This window comes from Pantherophis guttatus, chromosome 4 (genome assembly GCF_059756535.1).
Source record: "Pantherophis guttatus breed Tessera chromosome 4, ASM5975653v1, whole genome shotgun sequence".
NCBI lineage: Eukaryota > Metazoa > Chordata > Lepidosauria > Squamata > Colubridae > Pantherophis > Pantherophis guttatus.
Window position 1 is genome coordinate 80,169,395 of NC_142066.1, and position 24,727 is coordinate 80,194,121.

Genomic DNA, 24,727 nt, shown 5'->3' on the forward strand with positions numbered 1-24,727 from the left:
AAAGATACAACAGAAAATAGAGGAAAACGAACAGAGGATTTATAAGGTGGAGGAGAGAATAGAACATACGGATAAGAGAATGGAGAAGATGGAATATAACCAAGCAGCCACAAATAAGGACCTAGAGGACACGTTATCATATCTTGAGATGGAGAAGGCATCCTTCTATTTAAGGTTTCAGAACGTAGAAGAGCAAAAGGAGGAGGACTTAGGAGAAATCATGACTGAGATACTTTCAGAAGTGACCCAGAGGGACAAGGAAGAGATACAAAGTGGAATAGATGAAATCTATAGAGTTCACACGAACTACGCCCGGAGAAATAAGTTACCAAAAGAAATACACATTAGATTCACAAAAAAATCTTTAAAAGAAGAGATCTACAGGAGGATGAGAGAGGATACAACTATGTATAAGGGAAAAGAAATTTTAACCCTCAAACAGATACCAAAAAGGACAAGGGACCAAAGAAGGAACTACAACTTTCTAACGGCACAGTTGAATAAATTTAAAATAAAGTTCCGCTGGCTAATACCGGAGGGTCTACTAATCTCCTGGGAAGACAAAAAATACAGAATTGATAACGTAGGAAAAGCACAGGATTTCTTCGACCAACACTTCGTACTGGAGGAGGAGCAGGAGAGCAGAGAAGAAGAGGAATTTAAGAGGCAAGAGGAACAGCGGACAGAGAAAGAAGAAAGAGACCAAGAAGAGGGGAGAAGATTGGAAAGAGAAAGAATGGAGAGAGAGGGAGCGAGGGAAAAGACGCAAAGAATTACTAGAAACACAAAAAGACTGAAAACAACGAATAGATAAATAAAGAGAGATGGAAAGAGAGCTAAAACTTATTTCAATCAATATAAACGGACTTAATTCACCAGCTAAAAGAAAACAGACATTTACAAAACTTCAAAAGCTGGAAATAGATATCATAGCACTCCAAGAAGTACATATCAAAAGACAGCATCAAAAACTATTGGACAATCAAAGATTAGGAAGACTATATGCAGCTCTAGGAGACCAAAAAAAGAGAGGAGTCGTAATATATGTAAAGAAATACCTAAAAACAAAACAAATATATGCAGACACAGAAGGACGTATCTTAATAATAGAAATACAAACAGGATCCAAAACAATATTATTAATATCTATATATGCACCCAACGGAAACCAAAATGACTTTTTTAAAAAGCTACATAATATAATCAAAGACCTGGAATACGAAACTATCTGCATGGTAGGAGACTTCAATGCAATCATGGACATAGAAAAAGACTATCGGAGTAATAAACAAAGTAAAACCAGAAAGAAAATTCTACCGGAACCTTTCAAAGACATGATCAACGAACTACATCTACATGACGTATGGAAAGAGGCAAACACACAAACAAAACAGTATACATATTACTCGAACCCACACCAGTCATGGTCTAGGATCGACATGGCCTGGATGACTTCAGACCTCAGAGAGGAGGTAAAAGATATCGAAATAGCAGTGAACACCTGGGCAGACCATAACCCCATTAAAATAGTATGGAAAGGACATCAAAAGCAAAGGAGGTGGATGATGGACACGGGAATAATAAAAGATAAGGAATACATACAGATGATTGAGAAAGAGGTTAAAATGTTCCTACAAATAAACACTAAAGAACAGACATCGCTTCAAAACCTTTGGGACACAATTAAAGCATACATAAGAGGTCTTACAATTGCGTATATGGCAAAAAAAAATAAAGAGAAACAACAGTCAAGGAATAAGTTGTTAGAAGAACTTAGAGTATTTGAATTAGAATTGAAGAAGGAACCCCATAACAAAACAATAAAAGGAAAATTAAACCTTACTAAACATAAAATCAATCTGATTACCCAGACAGAAATTGCACAGAAAATCAAATTAGCAAAACAGAAACATTTTGAACATGCAAACAAAACGGGGCGCTGGTTAGCGTATAAACTGAAAAAAGAAAAAGAAAGGAGAACAATATTTCAATTGCAGGACGAAACAGGACAAATATACCATACCAATCTAGACAAAAAACGTATAGTCAAAGATTTTTTTCAAAGTCTCTACAAGAAAGAAGAGATTCGGGATGAAGACATTAAGGAATACTTATGTAAAACAAACATTACAAAATTAGAGGAGTCCCATAGAGAAGCATTAAATAGACCAATTACGATGTCTGAGCTGGTGGAAGCAAGGAAAAAGCAAAAAAATAACAAGGTTCCAGGCCCGGACGGAATACCAACGGAGTTTTACAAAAACTGTCAAAATGCAATGGATGAACTGTTACTCCAAGTCCTCAATGATGCATTATTAGAAGCAGAAATTCCCAAATCCTGGACTGAAACCATTATTACACTCATCCCCAAAGAAGACACGGACCTCACACAAGTTAAAAATTATAGGCCGATCTCATTGCTCAATGTAGATTATAAACTCTTCATGTTGGTTATAACGCAAAGACTGAAAACAATTATTTATAAATACATACATACAGATCAGAACGGTTTTGTCCCAAGAAGACAGATCAAAAACAACATAAGAACAATTATCAACGTCCTGGAATATTACGAGAAAAGAATCGACAAACAAGTAGCCTTAATCTTTTTAGACGCACAAAAGGCATTTGACAATCTAAATTGGAATTTCCTCATATTGCAACTAGAAACCATGGACTTCGGTGTCAAATTTTTACATATGATTAGAAAAGTATACTCCCTCCAAACGGCCAAAATTATGATTAATGGAGATATGACTGAAAATCTGGATATACAAAAGGGTGTGAGACAGGGTTGCCCTTTATCCCCACTACTGTTCATAATTTCATTGGAAATATTACTAAATGAAGTTAGGAAAGATGCGGAAATAAAAGGTTTGAGAACACGGAAAGAAGAGTACAAATTGCAAGCCTTCGCTGACGACGTGGTATTTATAATGGAGCAACCGGAAATAACAGGAACCAAACTTTTAGCAAAGATAGAGGAATATGGAAGAGTCGCAGGGCTTAAAATTAACAAACAAAAAACTAAAGCATTAACAAAGAATTTGACAAAGGTACAGGAGACAAAACTAGAAGACAAATTAGGAATACAAATTGTAAAGAGAATAAAGTATCTAGGAATCTGGCTTACTGCTAAAGCAATAACAATTAGAGAAGACAATTATAACAAATTAATGAAACAAATTAGAAAAGATCTGGAAACGTGGAACAAATTACAACTGTCATTTCTAGGGAAAATTGCATCCATAAAAATGATGGATGCCTAGATTACTCTACCTTTTTCAAGTAACCCCAATCTGGCCAGGAAAGAACTTTTTTAAGGACCTTAATAAAATAATAACAAAATTTATTTGGAATGGGAAAAGGGCCAGAATCAAAATAAAGTGTATGCAAGATACTCGGGGAAAAGGAGGTTTAGGCCTACCGGACTGGGAGTTATATTACAAAGCAGCATCGCTAAACTGGATAAGGGATTGGATAGACCTCAAGAATAAAAGAATGCTATTACTAGAGGGCTTTGAATTACAATGCGGATGGCACACCTTTTTGTGGGAGGGAAAGGACAAGCACCATGGATATTTCCAGCAACATATTATCAGAGAATCATTGTACAAAACATGGCAAGAGATTAGAAAACACTATACCAAGATTCCACGATGGCTATCGACAATGGAAGCACTAATATATCCCAATGCCATGGATATAGAGAAAATGAGGACTAATAAAGAACTACTGAACAGTGAAGGAGAATTACAAACAAGACAAGAATTACAAAATCAGGGTATAGACATTGATTGGTGGCCATACATGCAAATAGAATCAAGATACAAAACTGATCGGGCACAATTCGGATTCCAAAATGAACCAAATGAATTGGATAAAATATTACAAAGTACAGATGAGAAAATGATTACCAAAATTTATAAGTACCTACTAAAATACAAATTAGAAGAGGAGGTTGTCAAAGAGAATATGATAACATGGGCCAAAAATATAGGATATACTATTGAATTGGATAAGTGGGAAAATTTGTGGAAGATAAATTATAAGATGACATTGTCTATACCCTATAAGGAAAACCTTTACAAAATGTTCTACCGATGGCACCTCCCACCGGCGCGCCTAGCCAAGATGTTCCCAAATACGTCTCCAATGTGCTGGAAATGTAAATCACAGAAAGAGACATATCATCTCTGGTGGTCATGCCGAAGGGCAAAACAATACTGGCAATAAATTAAAACAATGATTGAAGAAATCACGAAACAAAAACTGGAAATGAGGCCGGAAATCTTTTTATTGGGAATAATCACAGCACAATATACCAAAGAAATAAAATATCTGATCATCCATATCCTCACAGCAGCACGTATACTCTTTGCCCAACATTGGAAATCTGAACAGTTACCCATAGAAGACAAAATAATAGCCAAAATTACAGAATGTGCAGAATTGGATAAGCTCACAAAAGAAATACAAGAGAAAGACGATACTGATTACTATTTAGTATGGCAAAGATGGTACAGCTGGCTGGAGGCAAAAATAGGAATATAAAGATAATTTTCGACTATTCAATAGAAATGCATAGAAGTAAACAAGGAGTCAATTATATATATACATATATAACCATGTAAACATGTGAATGTAGATATAGATACAAATAGAAATACGAAAATAACCCACCGTTGTAGTAACTTCTAAGAGTCAGTCATTGGACTGAATTGATGTTTGTTCGTTTTGTATGTTGTTTCAATGTATTTATGTTGGTTTGTTTTTTTATTATTAATAAAAATCAAAAAAAAATTAAAAAAAGAAAAAAAAAGAAACATCAATGCCATTTCTTTTGCAATCTCACTCATTTCCCCTGTTGGAGCATCTTGTCTCATTTTAGAAAGTCCCTTTCTTACTCAATAGTCCAAAATATTCTAGTCCAATGTTGTTCCTCAGAAAGTTCAATAATCATAGTTCTTTACATCTCAGGATTATTAATCAGTTCCATTTAAGTAATCCAGGCAGCTTCCACAATCAAAAGTCACTTTACTTTACTTAAGAGTCTTCCTTATTGTCACAATAGAGTCTCCAATAATCATAAAGTAGATAGTTATAGAACAGTAAGTATCACCACAGTCCTCCAGATGAATGTTGTTTATTTCTCTTATCAGGAATTTTCCCAGGCTTGTAGGTGTATGGTATATTTTCCATTCACCAGTACACGGTGCCCTCAGCTTAGGTTTCAACATTATTTCAAGTCTAATAAATTGATTAATCCAATTTTAGTTCAATTTATGGAAGCAAAGTCAGCTGTTCAAGTAGATAGTTCCGGCATTTTATAATGCCTTTCTAAAACAATGCCTGCCCAGTTTAAAAATCCAATTTTCTATGTTTTAAAAGGTCTTTAATTTTTCTCCCCTTAGTTCCTTTCTTTTGGGTCTAGGATTTTTCTCTGGTTGTTCGCCGCTTTAAGAAATAGTTCTAAGAGTCTCTTTTCCTGTATTTTCTTCTTTTTCTTTTAAAATTAGGGTCTAAATAAAAAAAAAAATCTTCTCACTTAGCTCCAGTCACTGTTCATCTACAACACTCCTGCACATTTCTTTGTTGCTCCGGCTGTCCCAGCTTCATGGCAGCCATGATGGCTGCCTCTTCTCATCGAAGATGAGAGGGAAGAAGCCTGGGTCAAGCAGGAGAGTTGCTGCTCTCTGCAACCTGCAAGGCACCCCTCTTTTCATCACACCTCTACAGGGTGGCTTTAGCTCCTTTCAGAGCCCTCCATTGGGGAGAACTCGGCAGGGGAATACGGAGACTCCTCGCGTCCGATCTCGCCGCTATGTCAGCCGAAAGTCCCCTCAATTTCTGAAGTTTCTTGATAATTTGTAATAAATACATTTGATATTAACAAGACTATTATATTATCAAAAGCCTGTATCCAAAACAAAATTCTATATATTCATAACCCTTATTAAAGAAGAAAATAGTCATCTGCAGAAAATCAAGATTACATCAGGATGTCTTTGTTGGGAAATTAATTTATACAGAAAGATGATTCACTTAGCTGACAATTATGGCAATACAATATTGGCTGCTCATTTGCCTCTCTTGTGGGAGAAATGGAGTGCTGCTACAGTTTCTGCTGTAACTTTATGAGGCAAAAGAAGCAACAGTCATTTTCATCTTCATGCTATGTCTTATTCCTTATCTATTTTGTGGGGAACAAGTAAATCTCAGGAATTAAAATTCATTCCTTCAGTCTAGGAGCCATGGTGGTGTAGTGGTTAGAATGCAGTATTGCAGACTAATTCTGCCGACTGCCAGCAGTTCAGTTCTCACTGGCTTAAGGTTGACTCAGTCTTCAATCCTTCCAAGGTTGGTAAAATGAGGATCCAGATTGTTGGGAGCAATATGCTGATTCTGTAAATTGCTTAAAGAGGGCCATAAAGCACTGTGAAGCAGTATATAAGTTTAAGTGCTATTGCTATTTGTTCCAGACAGTTCATGTTCCAGCTACATAACAGTATCAAAAGCAAAATTCATTTCTCAGGAAACTGCAGCAAATAGAAGGGAATATCAGTGATATGAGCAATATTTAGGTTTATGACTGGGATAAATCCAAATTTATCATTTCATATTGCTCATTATATTTCTTCGAGAAAAAGTTAATATGTAAAAAAAGTTTATCTCGAATACAAATAAGTGAAAGATATTTCAAGTTCCTTTTAAAATACTATTCATGTTTTTCAGATTGTATAAGGATAGATGATTTCTTGAATGTGAAGGAAGATGTTCTCTCCTTGTTTGGTGAAGGGAAGCTATAAGTATTTTGTAGTTGGTATGTGCAATACAGTTGTCTTTCCTAATTTCAATACTGCTTTAGAAGGACTAGTAGCACATATAGAATAGAATAACAGAGTTGGAAATGACTCTGGAGGTCTTCTAGTCCAACCACCTGCTTAGGCAGGAAACCCTACACCACCTCAGACAAATGGTTATCTAATCTCTTCTTAAAAACCTCCAGTGTTGGAGCATTTACAGCTTCTGGAGGCAAGTTGTTCCACTGATTAATTGTTCTAACTGTCAGGAAATTTCTCTTTAGTTCTAAGTTGCTTCTCTCCTTGATTAGATTCCACCCATTGCTTCGTGTGTGTGTGTGTGTGTGTGTGTGTGTGTGTGTTTGTGTGTGTGTGTGTGTGTGTGTATTGTTTACATATAAATATATTGAATACAGTATAATTGTCCTGGCGTTCCACTTGCCATGAAACAAAGGTAAAAACAAAATAGCATATATACTACTTTAAACAGTGCTAGTGTTGAACAGTAATTTCTGACCATATTCTAGTATGTCAACTTATCTATCATTCTAATACATACATTCTAATACATACATAATATCTCTTTCCATGTCCACCTAACCTGATTTTTTCACATTCCAACTTCTACCTCATGTTTCTAACCATTGATAGAAACTATCCCATGTAGCATAGTATTCTGTATCTCCTTTATCTTTTAATTTTAGTGTTAGTCTGTCCATTTCTGCACAGACTAGTATGTTCCTTATCGTCTCCTCCTCTGAAGGGGTGTTTTCACTCTTCCACCACTGCACGTACACAATTCTTGCTGTGGTCAAGATGTGTAATATTAGGTATATTGTCCCTTTATCATAACCATCTAATATAAAACCTAGTAACTCTATATGTTGTCTGGTCAATTTTTCTAATCACATGTGCATTTGTATCCAAAATTTCCTTGCCTTTATACAGGTCCACCACATGTGGTAATATGTGCCAGGTATTTGTTTACATTTCCAAAAGTTTGGGGACATATTGCTAAACATTTTGGCCAATCTTGCCGGGGCAGATGCCACCTATAGAACATTTTATAGAGATTTTCCTTATATGCTGTGGCCATTGTCAATTTCCGATTTCTCTCCCAAAGCTTTTGCCATTTATTCAATTCTACATGATATCCAACACTTTTAGCCCATACTATCATCATCTCTTTAACTTGTTCTTCCATTTTATAATTTAATAAATAATTGTATAGTATCCTTATCAATTTGTCATCCATCCACATTAATATCTTGTCCAATGTTGTTGGTTCTCTATAAAAACCCCATGTTTTCACATCTTTCCATCCATTGCTTCTTGTTCTACCCTCAGGTGCTTGGGAATATAGTTTGACTCCCTCTTCTTTGTGTCAACCCCTAAGATAAACCCCGGAGATAGTACCTCATTTTAACCTGAGATTTGAGAATGATGGCTATAATAGTTCAAGGTACCTCCAGTTGGAAAGGATTGAAAAGTGTGATTGTGACCCATACACTCAATTACCAGGGCATGCAGCCCCATCCATACTCAATATGCACAGTCTAAAGGCGAGATTTTATCAACAGAAGTGCAATATAAAAATAGTTCCTCAGTAATCAATTAATGTTTATATTTATGCACAGAGTATCTAATTTTTTAATTAACTGCCTAATCAATTCCAGAGTAGCCCTCACAAATTGTTCTTTAAAAGAATTACCAGTTTTCTCAAGCTTCTGTTATTTAGAAGTAGAATAAGAAACAGTTTATATCCAGTGCAGATTTTGAATTCTACTTTCCTCAAATAAATTTATTAGAATGCATAATCTTTTCCAGAAAGAGCCTGTAACTACAATGGGACTTTCTCATCATAAAAATGTCTCATGACATGAATCTAAGACTATTTATTTGTGTTTTCCTTCCAGGGAGCTAAAAGAGAAGATTCAGCCTGAAATTTTTGAGTTGATAAAGCAGCAGCGTCTAAATCGTCTTGTTGAAGGAACCTGCTTTCGGAAGCTTAACAGCCGACGCCGGCAAGGTACAAATCAGGATTATTTTATCTGCTTCTTATTTAATTTGCTTCTCTTTTTCTTAATGAAATCATCTTCTTCAGTCTGTAGTTAAGGTGCTTTCTGAATGGATGCAAAGAATGCCATGTAGCTTTTACAATGCCACTTTAATAATGCTATATGATAGTCAGAAAGATTTGTTATTACTTTTTAAGCTATGATGTTAAGGTGAATACAAACCTTTTTCTGAAATCAGGTCTGTGTCTTGCTTCTTCTGATCCACCACCAATATTTGATTGTGGCAGCCCATGAAATGTCAGTGAGTGGGAAGAAAGCATACATTGTCATGGGGAAATCCAGGCACATGTTTAAAATCTGCAAATTTATCAAGGAATTATTTTAGAAAAAGATATGGGACTAATTTTTATGGCAACAACTTTGCCCTATTGTAGTTGCAAATGGAAGTTAAGTTCTATTGAATATAATTTTCTGATAGTGTTTTGCAGACGTAAGCTGCCATTACTCCTTTTAAGTTTGAGAATATTTTAAAATAATTTGTTCTCATGCTGCATAAAATGTGTTTCTTATCTTTACCATTTTAGGGAAAATTCTTAAGGGTCATAAGGATATGGGAATTCGATTATTTTTTTCCCTTTTGAATTCTGTGGTATAAATAGCTATTTTTAAAGATTTTACGAAAACAGTATTATGTATTACATTTCCTTTGCCATATAATAATTGTATGCCTTTTCAGATGAAACCTGCAAGGAGCCATTTTCATACATCTTATATTTTCATGGATGGATTTTTGAAACAGTAAAGTAGGGTAGAAACTCCACTTTAAGACTTTACTTAAACTCTAAGTAAATATAATTAAGTAAAATACTGACATTTTGATTACAGCAAGGATGAAGCATGACACAGAATCATAGAAAATATTTAAACAATACAAAATAATTTTCCCCACTTGTGGTAAACTAGAACTATTAAATTTGCTTCAGTCTTGGCATATTTGGCAATCCTTGAAGTTTACATCACTGTTATCTGACCTTCTTTTAAGTGAAAAAGAGAAACAACTAAATTCAGGTACAGCAAAACAGCATTTTGGACAGATCCATATTATATATGCTGTTTATTAAATAAAGGTGTTTTAGGAAAGAGAAGTCCTTTCTACTTTCATTTTAAAAGAGTTATGAGTAGTTATATAGTGTATCTGTCAAAATGTAAATACAATCATTTTTAAAGAAAATGTACTGATAAAAGATAAAGGTAATAAAAAAATTCATAGGGGCTGGAGCATAAAATTCAGCTACAAGATTTGATGTTCCACGAATATTTATTGATAATTCTTATTTGTTTCTTGCAATGTAATAATTGTTTGTTTCATTCAAGGTGGTGTTGTCTTGATTGTTATGATACAAATTAACAACTTCCTTTATTTATCAGACAAATTTTGGTATTGTCGACTCTCTCCGAACCATAAAGTTTTGCATTATGGAGATTTGGAAGAGAGTCCCCAAGGAGAAGTTCCGCATGATTCATTACAGGATAAATGTAAGTGACTGATAACAAACAACTTTTTCTTTTTTAACATTATATATAGCATTTTACATTGATGATACAGCTACAGTCAGGTTACAAACTTCTAGAGAAAATTGAATTTTCTGAAAAAATTGGGAGAATGGGGTGAAGAAAAAGGGAGTTTTGTTATCTAGAAATAAAAAGAAAGTGATACAGTATGAGGAGCCATTCTAGTCCTTTTGCTTCTGTTAGAAATGAATACCACCTCATTTCACCCAGTTCTCTGCCAAACTATTCAACTAGCTTCACTGCTATCACAACTCCAGCTTTGTATTATCACTAGGATTCTTCATGCAGAGGCTCAGATGATTGTACAGCAAGAAATCTGGGAAAAGATTAAAAATGCACTTGCACATTACCAGGAAAAGCTTTCTTTAATCCTAGGCCTTAGATTTTTATAAATAAGTTTGAGGGCTACTTGCACCAGACTTGTACAGGCTGTGATAAATTTTGTCTTTTTTAGCTCATGTTTTACGTTCTTATTTCCCATAAGCATACTGAAAGGCTATCTAAACCTGAAATATATGCACTAAGTTGCTTATTTTTTAGTACTATCAGTGAAATTACTATTTGTAAATCTCATTTGTTATGCATTCTGATGAAAATGCAACTGAACAGCAGGAATCTTTCTGTCTTATTTTAAAAATACCTTGTTATAAACTATCTTCATTAGTTGTTATTTATAATTGTACTCAAGAAATGGTGCAATGTAATAGCAGCAGTATTTTTTTTTATTATGAAGACCAACAATAGAGACAAATATACACTCACAGAACAAATGCAATGCAGTAGTTTAAAATGAAACCTGAGTACTGTAATTCATAGTTATGATATTCTACTCTGTCCTGCAACCAAAACAGAAATAATTATAAAGAACCTGAATCCACAGTCTTGTGGAAGTCCTCAGTCCTACAGTAGGCTAAATGGGGTCCAGCAATTTTCTAACTTCCAAAGATGGTTCTTCCATATGCAATGGAGAAGGTACAGTGGATTCTTCCACATGAAGTGGAGTTTTATATTCTCTCTTCTCAGAAAAAAATATTCCAACAGGATCACTTTCAGCCTTCTTTTAGCTGGCACCAAACCGAAGATTCCATATTTTGGAATCTTCAACAAACAATAAATGGTATCTCAGATCCAGGCCAGAAAGGATGTATATATGATCTATTAGTAAATCTTTATTAATATTTAATAGTAAATATTAAAGAATATATCTGATAGGTCACAAATTACTAAAATAAATGTATTATTTATGATACAAAGCTATGGGTATAATTATGAACAAAAGGCTAACATGTATGTCAGAAAGTATTAATTTCTAAATGTTTGTAAGAACATACGAAAGAAGGAATCCATTGATGATAATTGCATGTTATATTGAAGTGATAATGAAAAACTGTAAAGCTTAGATATATTATTTGTATACTTAAGATTGAATGTGATTGTTGATTGGTGAGTATCTGCTTACAAGATACTCACATATTTCTTTCAGATATGTGGTTTAAACATACATATGTTCATATATACCACAACAAAGGGATTAATATAAATCTAAAAGCATTGGGTTGTTTCTAATGTGAATTATTGAAACATGGTATTCCTTATGATATTTTGTGAAAACAAAAGTTGGGCTCTGAAGAAGTAGGATAGAAAGAATATTGATGCTTTTGAACTTTGGTATTGGAAAAGACTCCTGATAATACCACAGACAGCCAAAAAGCAAAGAGGTTATCAAACAAATCAATGTAGAATTCTCATTCAAGGCACAAATGACCAAACTCAAATTATTTTACTTTGAATACATTATTTGAAGACTTAGCTCTCTACAGAAGATTATGATGCTAAGAAATATGGAATGAAAAGGAAGAAAGAAGAAGATGACCAACAGTAAGCTAGATGGACAAATTTATCTGTCTGATCATTTGGTTGATGCAAATAATCATAATAATGATAAGAGGTTTGCACATTTAGAAATGTGCAATAAAAATTTTACATAAAGTTAAAAAATGGACATGGAAGGGAGGTGAAAGTAGAATAACAGTAAAAGTGCAGGAGGGAAAACTATCCATCTTGAATGGAAAAAAATATTAGAAGATAGCCAGAGAAGTCTGAGGAATTACACTAATGGGAAGTATAAAGCAAGATGCTTTGTAGAATAATGAAGTGAAAGAGGCTGTGCATGAGAAAAGGAATTCATATAAGATAATGTTTGCTACAAAATATGAAGAAAAACAAAAGATCTGTACAATTACTGTATGTAGAGAGGAAAGGATAGTTACGAATAAGAAAGGAATGATTGAAAAAAGTTAAATAATTTTAAATAATAAATGTATTTATTTGCTAAATAAATACATTTAGAAGGGTGGTACTATTTTGCTTTCCAAACATAAACATGAAAAACTGGAACATCTTATTTCATTCATAGAAAATCAAAATATGAATTGCTACTACATCTCACTAAAATGGAGAAAAATATGAAACAATATATGTTCTTAATATGTTGCTATGTTTCACAGGATGCTTTTCCAAAGAAAAGATAAACATTGGAGGTTAAAAAAAGCAAAAGAGGATGTTGCTATATGTCTTGTGATAATTCCACTAAAATCACCTAAATTCCACTAGAATAAAGTGAATTATTCTAAACTAAAAAAATAAATAAACCAGTAGTAAAATAAATTAGATTTTTAACAGATTTAGCAAGTTCGTTCTATCAGCAACATCACTTTACTTTCAAATGATCTGTAATATAAGTAACAGATGCAGCACATTTATTTCCTTTCCCCCAACAGATGTAGCACATTTATTTCCTTTCCCCCTGTTTTGATATATTTTTCCTAATAATTTTGGTACTTTTAATAATTTGAGTGCTGCACCATTTTATCAGAAGTGACTCTTCCAGTGGCAATGCATCCTCTGCAATGCATAGAACCAAAATATTATGTTACTGCCATTAAGAATGGCACTAAAATGCACTCTACAATGAATCTAGAGAAGATTTCAAAATCATTTCAAATAATATTATAATATATATATATTTAGATTTATATTTGCATCATTATGTATGTTATATTTGAGAAAAAGGCCATGACTCATTAATGGCTAAGCTGATGTTCAAAAAGTATGTCTTTCATACTTAAAAAAATACCAAGTACAAGGATCTCTTTTCTTAAAGTACTTAGATTTCTATGTCTGGATCTGAAAAAGCTGTTATGTAATGTAGGAAAAATTCATCATCTGCAAAATACCGTTATCCAATTATTTACAAGCAGTTTGAGAATAGCCCTCTCCCAGCTATCATGCCTGACAAAGCCACTGAACCACTTTCTCTCATATACATAAGCAAAAGCTAGATTTGCCTCCACCCTTCATTCTGTATGGTGACTACAGTGACTACAGGCAGAACTCCAGGTAAAACTAAATCACAAGCTATGTGCTCAGGTGGCAGGGACATGTGTTGGTGCAAGAAAGCTATTGGCATTCTCCACCCTTAAAGAAGAATTTCCAGATTACCAAGGAATTTCTAGATAACAGTTTAAATGAAAAGTAGAATTGGATTTAAGGATAGCCTATTCCCTACAAGAATAGGAAAAAGTTAGAAACATTGAATAATATTAATTTTATGTTGTCTTTGCGTGCTTAAAGTCTAATGTTTACTGCTAGTATTTATCATCTGTATGTACACAAGCTCAATATTTGTGTATTTATGCAAGGAGGAACTTCCTGACAGTGACCTTTCTCTAAATAAAAGCAAACTATCAGCATAGTGGTTGGCGAAAAACTGCATGTGATTTGAACAGTTCTGTTTTTATGTCCTTTTCTTTTGAAATATATTGTTGGTAATGCTTAATACTGAAAATGGATTTTTACATTACCATTTTTTCTTTCTTGTCATAACAAAGATTAATTTTATATATCTTCTATAAGATTGATCTGTCTCTAAAATCTGATTTCTCTCCCTCTTGCTTCTCTTTAATTTGCCAGAAAGTAATACAAAATATGGGTGACCTACCAGTACCACATCAAGAGGTTTGAGAGGTTTATTCCAGATGCAAAATAACTAATGGCAGCAGAAACTGATTTCTGCTCCAAGGCAAAGAGGTAGAGCCAAAATGTATTAACCTTGCAGAGGCACCTGGAAGAGGAAATTTGAAATATCTAGTCTTTCCCCCTGCCAGCTGTTCAAATAGTTGCATGATTGTATGAATAATAGGTTAGATCATGTCTGGAAGTTACTGTATATGTTTTTATTTTTATTTTCTTTTATGTATTTTGTGTTTTTATATTTTTATTGCAAGTGCCTGCAATAATAGTGAGATGAGCAGCTAAGTAAATTGAATAAATAAGTAAAATAAATACAATTAACTGTATGCTGACATTATTTTCTGACTGCATGATATGCATTGTTTTTAATAAAGGGTATTTAGGTTAAAGGCATTTATTTTTTCTAAAGAAACAAATATTAAACTAATAGAAAGTAGTTGTCTAAATATTTTATCTAAAGTGATACAAACATGAATTTCTTTTTTAACATTTTTTTTATTTTTTTATTTTTATTTTTTTTAAAAAAATATTTTTATTTATTTGTTGAGTACGTATTAGATAATATATATAAGTATAAGCATGAATTGAATACATAAAATGAATACAATTAAAGGAAACATTAGGACAGGGACGGTAGGCACATTGGTGCTGTTATGCACGCCCCTTATAGACCTCTTAGGAATGTGGTGAGGTCAACAGTAGCCAGTCTAAGGTTAAAATTTTGGGGGTTTGGGGATGAAATCACAGAATCAGGTAGTGCATTCCAGGCATTGACCACTCTGTTGCTGAAGTCATATTTTCTGCAATCGAGTTTGGACCTGTTCACTTTAAGTTTGTATCTATTGTGTGCTCTTGTATTGTTATGGTTGAAGTTGAAGTAGTCATTGACAGATAGGACATCATAGCAGATAATTTTATGAGCTATGCTTAGGTCATACCGAAGGCGGCATAGTTCTAAATTTTCAAAGCCCAAAATTTCAAGTCTGGTGGCATAAGGTATTTTGTTGCAAGCGGAGGAGTGGAGGACTCTTCTTGTGAAATATTTCTGGACACATTCAATTGTATTAATGTCCGATATACAGTGCAGGTTCCAGACAGATGAGCTGTATTCGAGAATTGATCTAGCAAATGTTTTGTATGCTCTGATTAGTAGTGTAATATTACCAGAGAAGAAACTACACAAGATTAGGTTTACAACCCTTAATGCCTTTTTGGCAATGTCATTACAGTGGGCTTTGGCACTTAGATCATTTGATATGAGTACTCCAAGGTCCTTGATAGAGTGAGGTCATCTACAAGGTCATGTCCACTCAGCTTGTATTTTGTGTTCTGGTTCTTTTTGCCAATGTACGACAGAGCATTTGTTGGTTGAGATTTGGAGTTGCCAATTTTTTTACCATTCCGACATAAAGTCAAGGTCTTTTTGAAGGATAGCAGCATTGTTGGTGGTGTTAAAATAGTTTTACATCATCGGCAAAGAGAATGCATTTACTTATAATATGATCACAAAAGTCATTTATGTATAGTATGAAGAGTGTTGGTCCTAGAAAGTGATGATATACAAAAAAAGACTACCGTATTTTCCGGCGTATAAGACGACTTTTTAACACAGGAAAATCTTCTCAAAAGTCGGGGGTCATCTTATACGCTGGGTATAAGCCTACAATATCTACCTTGACAGACGGTAAGCGGTAAGAGCGGCTACTACCATCTCTAGTCATTGCTAGAGATTTCTAACCCGAATCTGAGTTGCCGTCGCTGACCAATGACGCTACGGGAGCGCCAACAACTTTGAGGGGCCGATCTCGTCAAGGCTGCATGCCGCTGAATGCTTGACCCAGCTGGTTGCTGCACGGAGCTTCCCCCACCGTCCCAGGCATCCAGGTGGATATTACCGATGCTCTGACTTCCCCAGCTGACACCCAGTGATGGCGAGCCCCAGCTGTGTGGGGAAGTTGGAGCGTCGGTAATATCCACCTGGATGCCTGGGACGGTGGGGGAAGCTCCGCGCAGCAACCAGCTGGGTCAAGCATTCAGCGGCATGCAGCCTTGATGAGATCGACACAGCTTCCCCTTAATGTTGTCGGCACTCCCATAGCATCATCGGTTTGCCCGACACTTAGTTGCTAGCTGTCTAGGTCATCGTCCTGGAGTAGCAACTCCTGTCTGCCTTGGTGGGGAGCGACAGCCGCATCCCGCCGCCAGGCAAACGCTGGAGAAGCCCGCCAGGCTGTCCGCACTCACCTTCCCTCCGAAAGCCCCTCCATCTCACCCGCCCCAGGGCGGAGGGCTGCCTTTCGCAGAGCAGCTGCCTCCGCCTCCTCCTCCCTTCAGTCTGTCTCCTGCGCGCGGAGGCTGCATCTGCTGCTCCCGGCTCCTCCGCCCCCTCCTGTCCCTCCCTGGCTGCAGCTAGTCTGGCTCTTCGTGACAGCAGGCAGCAGACCTGGAGCCGCGGGAAGAAAGGAGCGGGGCCGCGGGAGGAAGGGGGGAAGGGAGGATGAGCTTCCTGCCGAGCCCCTCACACGCCTATTCGCAGCCTCTACTGAAACCTGCAGGGTCGGATGTGCAAAGAAGCCGGACCGGCCTCTGCCCGCCACCTTCCCTCCGAAAGCCTTCCATCTCACCCGCCCCAGGGCGGAGGGCTGCCTTTCGCAGAGCAGCTGCCTCCGCCTCCTCCTCCCTTCAGTCTGACTCCTGCGCGCGGAGGCTGCGTCTGCTGCTCCCGGCTCCTCCGCCCCCTCCCGTCCCTCCCCGGCTGCTGCCCAGCTGCAGCTAGTCTGGCTCTTCGTGACAGCAGGCAGCAGACCCGGAGCCGCAGGAAGAAAGGAGCGGGGCCGCAGGAGGGAGGGGAGAAGGAAAGACGAGCTTCCTACCCAGCCCCTCACACGCCTATTCGCAGCCTCTACTGAAACCTGCAGGGTCGGATATGCAAAGGAGCCGGACCGGCCTCTGCCCGCCAACTGGCTCAGCGGCGAGGGAAGAAAAGTTATTCTCCCGCGGGGGCTTGCCTGGGTTTTTCATCGGTTGCAGGGCCTCTTCTTTGGTCACATTCCGGCGCAATTCCCTTTCGGCAAAGGGCAACTAACCCAGTGCTCTGCCACTCTGGTGCAAACTTCTCTGCAGGCTTGTCGACGCTGCAGATCTGTTTTATTCGGGGAGCTGCTTCTTCCCACTCTCCCCGCCCCCCCCCCCGGAAAAAAAATCCCCTGTCAAAAGGGAAGGCCGTGACTTGGCCGTAGTTCATTAAGCCTCTTTTAAGTTCGCCACGGCATCGGCCAATGCAGAAGCGAAGACGCAGGAGGGGATCCAGTTTCAAAGTCAACCCCCCCCCCTTCGGCTGGAGGCTGAGAATTTCTTGGGGAAATACATTGGGGAACAAAATCCGTTGAAGGAACCAGCTTCCAAACTTCCACGTTAGAAGCGGTTCTAAGCGCCTTCACCAAAAGCAGATAAATGCCTCGCTTCAGTTTCGACCTTCTTGCTGTGGGGCACTTTGGGGAGGCGATCGTGCATGCAAGTCCTCCTCGGCTCTTCCAGCCTACCTCGCTGTACTTTAAAAAAGGACCGTATGGAGAATGTTATCCAATTGCTCATATAGCACATCGCCAAATAAGGCACTCCATAAAACTTTGCCCATCCCGCAAGAGAAAAAAGGCATTGTATCTCCAAAAGAAGCCGTTCAAATGCACATTTCTAGAGTTAGGGATGACCTTCACTGAGAGTAACTTTCTACAATTGCATGTTCCAAACTTGAATCCTCCAGGTGTGTTTTGATTTCAATTCATACAATCCCCAGCCAGCACAACATTAAACAGTACATGTTCAACCCAGCAAACTAGTTTCACCTTCTTCATTGCAGTGAAATAAAACAACCTAGTTTAGGTAATAATAAACTATATTTAGAATGCTCTTTATTAGCCTTTGTTACCTATTAAATAAAACTAACCTTATTTCCACTGATCCTCTCATTTATAGGGAACTCAATTGCAAAAATCTATTATATGTACCCTAGACCAGAATGTTGGGTCTCTTCACAAGATAAAAGACCAACAATATGTAAACATACTACCAAAAAATGGACATAATTTCCAACCCAAAGCCTGTCCATCTAGTATCCTAATTTAAAGCTAGAGGGAAACAAGTTTTTTAAAAAATCACTCAAAGGTGGGCATTTCCCCAGACAGCTGGGGCTTGCCATCACTGGGGGTCAGCTGGGGAAGTCAGAGCGTTGGTAATATCCACCTGGATGCCTGGGGGAAGCTCCACTCAGCAACCAGATGGGTCCAGCATTCAGCGGCATGCAGCCTTGACGAGATCGGCACAGCTTCCCAAATCTGAGTTGCCGGCGCTGACCGATGACGCTACGGGAGTGCCAACAACATTGAGGGGAAGCTGTGCCGATCTCATCAAGGCTGCATGGGTGACAGGACAGGGTGACAGGAAAAAAACCTGGTACGAAATACCATATTGAAATCAAATCTGATATTTTTAAATTTTTATTTGGTGTGCGTTGGAAGAGGGGTAGTCTTATGCGGCGAGTATAGCCCAAACCCTATATTTTAACAGGAAAAGTAGGGGGTTGTCTTATACGCCCAGTCGTCTTATACACCGGAAAATACGGTATGTTAAATTATTACACAGTTGTTGTTGTTATTATTATTATTATTATTATTATTATTATTATTATTATTATTACAATTACTACAGTAAAGGGGAAAAATAAACCAGAATATACAAATAACACAAATATGTATAAATATATATTGTATAAGGACTAAGTTCAGGGACAAAGAAGAAGCAACATTTATGTTAATATTCTACTTACTAGGGAATAAGCCCCACAGAAATCAACAAGGCTGATTAATGAGTCAACTTGAACAGATTCACTTCCACAGATTCTGGAAAACAAAAATGGATATTGATAGTTTGATCAGTACATTTGACAGTAAAATCCATTAATTCCTGATTACCTCTTTGATTTCTTTCACACACCAGAGATTTCACCTGGTATTAGGGATGTCATTTTTAACACTACTTTCATTTTGCCTCTTTGATGCCAAGTAAGAGTCTTGGTAGTACAGTGGACTAAAGCACTGTTATTAACATCTGCTGCTTGCAATTACTGCAAGTTCAAATCTCACCAGGCTCAAGGTTGACTCAGCCTTCCATCTTTTCAAAGGTAGGTAAAATGAAGACCCAGATTGTGGGGGGCAATAAGCTGACTTTGTATAAATATACAAAAGTATGAAGGCTATTGCTTAATGCATTGTAAGTCGCCCTGAGTCTCCAGAGAAAGGCAGCATATAAATTAAAGCAAAAAAAAAAAAGTGCTTTCCTTCTTATATTCCTTTTTTTTCCCCTTATCTGATACAGTGCCTGTGGCAGATATAAAAGCAATTGTTACAGGGAAGGACTGTCCTCACATGAAGGAGAAGGGAGCCCTTAAACAAAACAAGGTATTATTTTAAGTTATATCCAGTAACTCTTTAGCTGTAGGATTTTGACAAAAGTGTCTGTTGTTCCTTCTGCTAAAAAGAGTTTGTACAGTTCATTTTAAATGTTCTTTTTCTAATTTGTTCATTCACCTACCTTAAATGCTCAGAGCCGTTAGCCACACTTAGTAATGGAATAACCTCTCCATAAAACCCATTCAGTCCCCTGTATACAAAGCTCTGGCAGTTGATATCTAGTACAATAAAATAAAATAATAATACAATAAAATAATACAATATTCCCTGAAGTTCATCATTATATAAATTGTGGAGAGGCTGTGTTTAAGTGCTATTGATGTCAAAATTGAATTATTGAAAGGAGATTGGACCTAGAGACTCTAATATACATTTGGCCATTTTAAGTCATACATAATCCCAGATATAAAAGAACCTGTCATCTTAAAGTAATAAGCTTATTTTCCTTTCTCCAAAGTACAGTTAATTCATTCTATCTACATACTACTAATACATATCCCATGCCTGCTCCTCAACCTGTGTCATATCCCTTTGCTCTCCCCAAGCGGGTGACATCTCTCATGCCCCTCACCCATTTTTTCTAACCCAAACTGGCCCACAGCACTTCTTGTGCATCCTCATGCATCCTGCCATCTACATCACACCCCATACACACTTCCCAATATGAGTACCTCTTGCACACTCTCATGCAGCTTTCCACCTTGCATTCCTGCCTGCCATTACTGACACATGTGGCAATTCTCATAATCCCATGCATTCTCCCAAATAATATGACATTCTCACACTTCCCTGTGTATCCTTTCCAGCCTGCTCTACTCCTTCAAGCACCCCTTGGTCCAGATCCATGTTGCATCACTGCACAAATACTCATTCCCTCTCCCACTGGGTAGGGACCACCTTGAACTTGCAATTTTCTTCCAACTTCTCCACTGACTTGAAAGCTTCCCACAACCAAATTAAATGGGGAAGCTGGTAGGAATTTGAGGAAGGAAGGAATATTTGCAATACTGGCTGCAGCTTCTCTCAAGAAAATTCAGTGGTGAAGCCAGAAGGCAGTTGAAGATCATTCTCACTCCACTGCTTTTTTGCCCACCTATGGTCATTCTTTTCTCTGTTTAGCTAATTAAATATGAAATGATGATCCATTGAGTCATAGATTGTCTGGTTACAGCTAAACAGAGCTTCCAAAAATAATTTTACTAATATGTTCTTCATGCTTAGCAACTATTTTCATATTAAGACCTTGGCGATAGCAGAAATGCTACTACTATGAGCAGAAAATGAAGTATTTCTATTTGCCAATGGCCAATTTCCCTTTTTTCAACAGGAAAAATTAGCAACAAATAGATGGAAATTGTATATCATTTGTAATACTGCCTAAGTCACTTGATCTGTGTACTAATCTTCAGAATTATTTTTAATTGCATCTTGTTCCATCTTTTTATGTTTTTTAAAAGTTTTTTTTAATTGCCTAGCCTTGTAATGTGATTTTTGGAAAAAGAATACACACACACACAATCTACAAAATAAAAACTTTAGCAGTCTATTTCTTAAATAGTCATTTAAATCAAAGATGCATTGATTTAATTTTAACTATAGAATTTATTTAACTTTGCTTATTCCCCAACATCTTTTTGGCAAAAAAAAAAAACATTGAGGGAAAGAGATATTGAATCTTTTTAAAAAAAAATAATTGAAACATGCCAGAGCATTAATTTCTTATATTACTAGATGAACAGTACAACACTCAAGAAGCTGTTCAAGAAATGTCCCTAGTAAAGATAGATGCATCTTTCTTCAGAACATCGTTCAGCTTCAAAACTAATGTTGGACAGAGAGTAATTTATGAACTTGTGCACATTCAGGAAAAAAAGAACAAAACTTTCCAGGGGCCATAAAGATGGCCGGGGATTATCACTGAATGACTGAATTCTCCTCAACTTAAAAGTTAGGATAGAAATGTTCCTAACACCTAAATACAATGTGACACTGGTGATTGTTTGACTAATGTAGGAGATAAAGGAATAAGAGTTTTACAAATGAAATGGTACATATAGCAAACAGAGAGAGATAAGTCAGATGAACACCATGCTAGAAAGTAAGACACATCAAAAAATTCCTATTGATGGGAAAGTAGAAGAGTCATGTTTCTGAATTCCTCTTTTGTGTACTATGATGACAATATGGCACTTGCTGTGTCTCTTGTTCATTTTTTAAAAAATAATAATATAGGCATAGAGTTTTCAATAGCAATTCATATCCATCATCTTTTTTGTTGCAATTCTAAGAAGGGGTATGCTATATAATTCTTCCGGATATGTGAAAGAGCTCTAAGAAAAAGAAGATTGTACACTTACTTATTCTCATTGCTTTCTCTTTCAATTGAGAATGTTTTAAATTTTAAAAAGAGATCAAAAGTTCATAAAATACATTGTAATGGAGGAAACAAAAGTGTTTCCTGAAGTATAGTTATATCTGTAGGCCATGAATTTCCTCACACAGAAATTTATACACAAAAACATATTTTTATTCTTTTTTTACTCTGCATGACTTGAGTTTCGCAATTTAATATGTTTCAGTTAGATTTCTACTTGTATAGCAAAAAGTTTCTACATAGGAATAACACAGAACTTATTCAGTTCCTCATATGTAATACTTTCAGTATTACTTTTGTAATACTTTTGAAGAAAAAAGGCAAGAGTAGCACATGACTCAAAATTATGTGAAAATGTGCTATTAACTGTATCTGATTGGGAATTTAAACTTGGAGAATGTGCAGAATTGGCAAAAATAACACTGTATATACAAAACAGAATTTTGACTAAACTCAAGAAAGAATGGCTTCCATATATATCACACATATTATGCAGCAAGGCAAATATAAACATTTAGAGCGGGATTTTTAAAATTTACAAGTTATTGGGAAAACAAAGTAGTAAGTCAGAAAACATTGTTTTTAGAAATGTTTTCCTTTTTCCTTTGTTTCCTTTTCCTTTTAAAATTTATAAGCAATGACACAGTGACTTTGTTACTATGTTCAAAGATTCCTTTTTAATATTATGGAGATAACTCATTGTAGTTAGCTTGTATCGATTTTTAATGTTATATTGAGCATCAAATGTATAATTATAGTAACTATTTGCCATTTAGACATTATCTTTTGAAAACACATATATTAATCTTTTTTAAAAATGCACACAAGACACACAAATATATAGGTGTGAATTGAGACTAGGAAATATAATTATAGTCTCTTTTTTTACTTTATTATTATTGTGTCTTTTCAGGAAGTGCTTGAACTTGCTTTCTCTATACTGTTTGATTCAAATGGACAGCTAAATTTCATTGCTCCTGACAAGCATGAGGTAAATTTATATATATATATATTTTTAATTGAAAAGGCGAATAGATAATTATTCCTTCTGGCCACTTAAACAGCATTTTACCAAATTCTTTCTTGGGAAGGGGAGGAGGTCAGATAGGTAGATCAGCTTCATTTTTTAAGATTCTACAAATTGCAAATTCATAATGATACTTTAAAGCAAAAAGGCAGAATTTCTTAAACTAAACTAGGAATTAATTCAAGATGACTAAAAATTTCAGTGATGCTGATAATTTAAGAAAACCAACAGTAATTTATATCTTATTTTCAAGTTGGCAAAATAGTGCAACAGTCATCCAACCATAATTGTAAAAAAAGATGAAATGAGATTAAAATATATCCTGCACTCTTTGCTTTCACAAAAAGAGGGAAAACCTTTCCCATCTTCTAGAACAGTGGTTCTCAACCTTCCTAATGCCGCGACCCTTTAATACAGTTCCTCATGTTGTGGTGACCCCCAACCAGGGGTGGGTTCTAAATTTTTTTTCTACTGGTTCTGTGGACGTGGCTTATTTTGTGGGTGTGGCTTGGGGGTCATGTGACTGGGTGGGCGTGGCTAGCTGGTCATGTGACCGGGTGGCTGTGGCTATGTGTATAGGGACTACTCAGAGGGCTGAAAAAAGTAATTTCTGACAGGTCCTCGTACTTTTGACTGGTCCTCACACTTATGACCATCCTCACATTTATGCCCGTGCAGCATTCTTAACAGCCATGTCACTCATTTCACAACTGCTTCTTTTCACCATGGTGACAAGATAGGGCAAAAACGTAAAATATGAGGATAGTCGTAAATTCGAGATCTGGTCAAAAGTGCGAGGACCAGTCAAAAATAACTTTTTCAGCCCTCTGAGTAGTCCATATGCACAAAAGGACTACCCAGAGGGCTGAAAAAAGTGATTTCTGACTGGTCCTCGCACTTTTGACCAGTCTTCGCACTTATGACTGGTCATCATTTATGCCCATTGTAGCATTCTTAACAACCGTGTCACTCATTTCACAACTGCTTCTCTTCACCATGGTGACAAGATAGGGCAAAAACATAAAATGTGAGGACAGTCGTACGTTCGAAGACTGGTCAAAAGTGCGAGGACCAGTCAAAAATCACAAAAGATGAAAGGGAAGAAAGCCAACCCCAAACAAATATAAAGATATTAAGATAAAGAATGAATTGTTAAACTTTAAAGAATAAAAGAGAACAAATATGAATAAATAACAATAATTAGAAACACACATACAAACATACAATGTATTTTCTTTGAACAGAGTATTTGGCCGGTTCACAAATTTAAACAGTGTTTAGTCATTTCAATTAAATTTACAATTTCTATATTTCCTTTTTGCCATATTTATTCCTCATCTATTTTTGTAAAAAACCAATATTACCCTTCATCCAATTATTTCCATGCAATCCAATTTCTTACAAATCAATTAATTATATTTACCAATAATAAT

General features: G+C 36.3%; 1 protein-coding gene across 6 annotated transcripts in view; it reads left to right on the top strand.

The window, feature by feature from the left end:
- ELMO1 (engulfment and cell motility 1) overlaps positions 1–24,727 on the top strand; it is a 641,324-nt gene that overhangs the window by 610,877 nt on the left and 5,720 nt on the right. For all 6 annotated transcript variants that reach the window (XM_087892439.1, XM_087892442.1, XM_087892440.1 and 3 more), the window contains 4 exons: positions 8,720–8,832; positions 10,250–10,357; positions 19,799–19,881; positions 23,181–23,258. In XM_087892439.1, coding sequence (XP_087748565.1) covers positions 8,720–8,832; positions 10,250–10,357; positions 19,799–19,881; positions 23,181–23,258 — 382 coding nt within the window. The remainder of the gene's footprint in view (positions 1–8,719; positions 8,833–10,249; positions 10,358–19,798; positions 19,882–23,180; positions 23,259–24,727) is intronic.